This window comes from Grammomys surdaster, unplaced genomic scaffold (assembly GCF_004785775.1).
Source record: "Grammomys surdaster isolate TR1022 unplaced genomic scaffold, NIH_TR_1.0 363, whole genome shotgun sequence".
NCBI classification, from domain to species: domain Eukaryota; kingdom Metazoa; phylum Chordata; class Mammalia; order Rodentia; family Muridae; genus Grammomys; species Grammomys surdaster.
The window spans coordinates 14,885,781-14,890,249 of record NW_021604782.1 but is presented as its reverse complement, the minus strand read 5'-3'; the positions used below and the strand labels follow the sequence as shown (position 1 = coordinate 14,890,249).

Genomic DNA, 4,469 nt, shown 5'->3' with positions numbered 1-4,469 from the left:
CCAGAATACTAAAATCCAACATTAGAGTTTTCTTTATATTCCTCGTTCTGATATATCTCTTAAAAGTCAAATTAAGGGGTGCTGCCGCGAGCGGCCGGCGAGGGGGCTGGAAATGAAAGTAAAGTAGCGCCACATGGACCCAGCTGCCCGGGCGGCATTAAATAGCATTTACTCTTATTATTACTACTAATAATAACATAATCATACTTCTAGTCATAGCATACCATTTATCGGGCTTGGCGCAGGCCCGCGGGGATCGCAGCCAGGCCGAGACACTGATGGAGAGGCAGAAACGGAAGTCGGACATCGAGAAGGGGCTGCAGTTTATTCAGTCAACACTACCCCTAAAGCAAGAAGAGTATGAGGCTTTCCTGCTCAAGCTTGTGCAGAACCTGTTTGCTGAGGGCAACGACCTGTTCCAGGAGAAGGACTACAAGCAGGCTCTGGAGCAGAACATGGAAGGGCTGACTACGCCGCCTCTGACCAGGTGGCTTTACCCCGGGAGCTGCTGTGCAAGTTACATGTCAACAGGGCAGCCTGCTACTTTACCATGGGCCTGTATGAGAAAGCACTGGAGGACAGTAAGAAGGCCTTGGGCCTGGATGGCGAGAGTATCCGGGCATTGTTCCGAAAGGCGCGCACCCTCAACAAGCTGGGCCGCCACAAAGAGGTCTATGAATGCAGCAGCCGGTGCTCCCTTGCTCTTCCCCATGATGAAAATGTCACTCAGCTGGGTCAGGAGCTGGCTCAGAAGCTTGGACTGCGGGTGCGGAAGGCCTATAAGAGACCCCAGGAATTGGAAACGTTTTCTCTGCTTAGTAATGGCGCCCCGGCTGGCTTAACAGATCAGGGAACTTCTAACGGATTGGGATCTATAGATGACATCAAAACAGCCTGCTACGTGGATCTCCGAGGCTCTCCAGCCCTGCTCCCCTCCACTCCCACGATGCCCCTGTTCCCTCATGTTCTGGACCTACTGGCCCCCCTGGACTGCAGCAGCAGGACACTCCCCAGCACTGAGGGCCTGGATGACTTCTCAGATGGGGATGTGTTTGGTCCAGAGCTGGACACCCTCCTGGACTCTCTGTCTCTGGTCCAGGGTGGCCTGCCTGGCAGTGGTATGCCTAGTGAGCTGCCTCAGCTGATCCCCGTGTTTCCTGTTGGGACCCCACTCTTGCCACCTGTGGTGGGTGGCTCCATCCCCGTGTCCAGCCCACTGCCTCCTGTCTCCTTTGGCCTTGTCATGGACCCCTTCAGGAAGCTGGCTGCTTCTGTGCTGGATGCCCTTGACTCTCCAGGGCCCACACTGGACCCCCTGGATCTGTTACCATACTCTGAGGCTCGGCTGGATGCCCTTGACAGCTTTGGGTCAGCCCGAGGCTCCCTGGACAAGCCAGACTCCTTCCTAGAAGAGATCAGCTCACAGGACCCCCGACCCCCGAGCAGTATTCAGAAGCCAGCCCCCTCGCCGGAGCCCTAAATGCCCAACACCGCCCTGCTCATCAAGAACCCTCTGGCTGCCACCCGAGAGTTCAAGCAGGCCTTCCAGCTGTGCTACCCCAAAACAGGCCCCAGGGCTGGCGACTATACCTACTGTGAGGGCCTGGAGCACAGGTGCAGAAGGGATGTCCTGCTCGGCCGGCTCCGGAGCTCGGAGAACCAGATCTGGAAGCGCATCCGGCCCCGGCCCACCAAAACCAGTTTTGTGGGCTCCTACTACCTGTGCAAAGACATGATTAACAAGCAAGACTATAAGTACAGAGATAACTGCACCTTCGCCTACCATCAGGAGGAGATCGATGTGTGGACAGAGGAGCGGAAGGGCACCCTCAACCGGGACCTGCTCTTTGACCCTCTAGGGGGTGTCAAGCGTGGCAGCCTCACCATTGCCAAGCTCCTCAAGGAGCACCAGGGCATCTTCATCTTCCTCTGCAAGATCTGCATCGACAGTAAGCCCCGGATCATCAGCAAAGGCACCAAGGACTCTCCATCTGTCTGCTCCAACCTGGCTGCCAAGCACAGCTTTTACAACAACAAGTGCCTGGTGCACATCGTCCGTTCTACCTCTCTCAAGTACTCCAAGATCTGTCAGTTCTAGGAGCACTTCCAGTTTGACGTGTGCCGCCACGAGGTGCGCTATGGCTGCCTGCGTGAGGACAGCTGCCACTTTGCCCATAGTTTCATTGAACTCAAGGTCTGGTTGCTCCAGCAGTACTCAGGAATGACCCACGAAGACATCATTCAGGAATCTAAGAAATACTGGCAGCAGATGGAAGCCCACGCAGGGAAGGCCAGCAGTGGCTTGGGTACCCCAAGGACACATGGAACCAGCACCTTTGACTTGAAGATAAAGTTTGTGTGTGGTCAGTGTTGGAGGAACGGGCAGGTGGTAGAGCCAGACAAGGACCTCACGTACTGCAATGCCAAGGCCCGGCATTGCTGGACCAAGGAGAGGCGAGTCCTTCTGGTGATGTCCAAGACCAAGAGGAAATGGGTGTCTGTGAGACCACTGCCATCCATTCGAAACTTCCCACAGTAGTATGATCTCTGCATCCATGCCCAGAATGGCCGCAAATGATAGTATGTGGGGAACTGCTCCTTCGCACACAGCCCTGAGAAGACAGACATGTGGACCTTCATGAAGGAGAACAAGATCCTTGATATGCAACAGACCTATGACATGTGGCTGAAAAAACACAACCCAGGGAAGCCGGGTGAAGGGACTTCCATCAGCTCCCTGGAAGGAGAGAAGCAGATCCAGATGCCCACAGAGTATGCTGACATCATGATGGGCTACCACTGCTGGCTCTGTGGCAAGAACAGCAACAGCAAGAAGCAGTGGCAACAGCACATCCAGTCAGAGAAGCAAAAGGAGAAAGTCTTCACTTCCGATAGTGACGCCAGTGGCTGGGCCTACCGTTTCCCTATGGGCGAGTTCCGACTCTGTGACAGGCTCCAGAAGGGCAAGGCCTGCCCAGATGGAGACAAGTGCCGCTGTGCCCATGGACAAAAGGAACTCAACGAGTGGCTGGACCGGCGTGAGGTGCTGAAGCAAAAGCTTGCCAAGGCCCGAAAGGACATGCTTCTGTGTCCACGGGATGATGACTTCGGCAAATACAACTTCCTGCTGCAAGAGGATGGGGACAACACCCCAGAAGCCCCCATTGCTGCAACTGCTACTGCTGCCACCACCACCACTGGGGAGTAGGGCCAGGTCTCAGCTATGGCAAAGTCCTGGGGTGGGGGTGGATTGGGGGCAGGGGACTACTCCATCAGGCAGCCCCCAGTCCACTGGGTCTCTGTCCATCCTTTCCACCCCTAAACCCCAGGTGTGTACACCTAGGTCATCTACTGCAACCCTAAGTGGTCCCAGGATCCTTGTCCTGTCAAAATGGGAACAGACTCTCCCCAGTTCTAGTTCTCCTGGTTGGAGAGGGAGAGGCCTGGCCAGCTTCAGCCTACAGCTTTAAATTCTGTCTGCTCCTAAATGGGTCCAAAGCTCAGGGCTGGGGACCCTGGGGTCCCCACTTGAATATGCAGCAGGAGGGTCCTTTTCCTTCTCAACCTTCCTCTTCTCCCTTTCCATGAGTCCAGTGCAGGACACAGCAAAGGGCAGGAGGCCCTGACTAGCTTAAAGTATAGTCATGAAATGGAGTTGGGAACACTATACTGGTCACTTACCACTTGGGGGCTCAGTTTCCTGACCTGCGAAAGGGACAAGAGCTAAGGCAGATACCTGAAGCTAGACCAAGCAGTCTAGGTGCTCCTAACACCATCTCCTATCCAGCCCTCGCCTTTGTGAGCCACAATTGTAGACCATACCTCAGCCTTGGAGTCAACACAACCCACACCCCATTTTACAGAAACAAAAACTGAGGCCTGGCAGGAGGAGTGGTTTGCCCAGGGTCTTTAGCCCTCTCTGGTGAAGAACTGGGATGTAAACACTGGTCAAAAGACCCCATCCATTAGCAGCTGGAGACTCTGTGCTCCTCAGTCCCATGTAACATTCCTGGGACCTGGGGAAGGGCTGCTGAAACAAGAGCTGGTCTTCTTAGCACCACACATTGAGGGATGTTGGGGTAAACGATGGAGGCTATAACCCCCAAAAGTTTTCACAGACAAGTAACAGAATACAGAGCACCATGATCTCAGGTCTGACAAGGTACAAAGCATGGGAGGTGCTGAGGAATATGAAGAGTGGGAAAGCGACCTAGGCTCCATAGGTCACTGTGGGAAATAGCCTCTCTTTCCTGGGGACCCTCTGTAGTCCTCTCCAAAAGACCCAGATATACTGATATGACCATCTATCCCAGCCCCACCCTATGCTCAACCCTGCTGGCTGCCTAGGACCCCAGCTGACCTCCAGCTCATGCCTCCACTTACCAAGGCCTCTTTTATTGTCTGAAGTATGTGTACACCTTATCATCCCACTCCCACAGACACAGCCTCCCCTGGCTCCCCAAGACATT

At 54.5% G+C, this 4,469-nt stretch overlaps 1 protein-coding gene across 1 annotated transcript; it reads left to right on the top strand.

Moving 5' to 3' along the window:
* The first annotated feature begins 274 nt into the window (after positions 1 to 274).
* On the top strand, positions 275 to 3,208 carry LOC114631634 (zinc finger CCCH domain-containing protein 7B-like). Its single transcript, XM_028780022.1, is given in 2 exon segments — positions 275 to 462; positions 465 to 3,208. Coding segments are annotated over 2 exon segments (2,928 nt in total). The 5' UTR covers positions 275 to 278.
* The last annotated feature ends 1,261 nt before the right edge of the window (positions 3,209 to 4,469 follow it).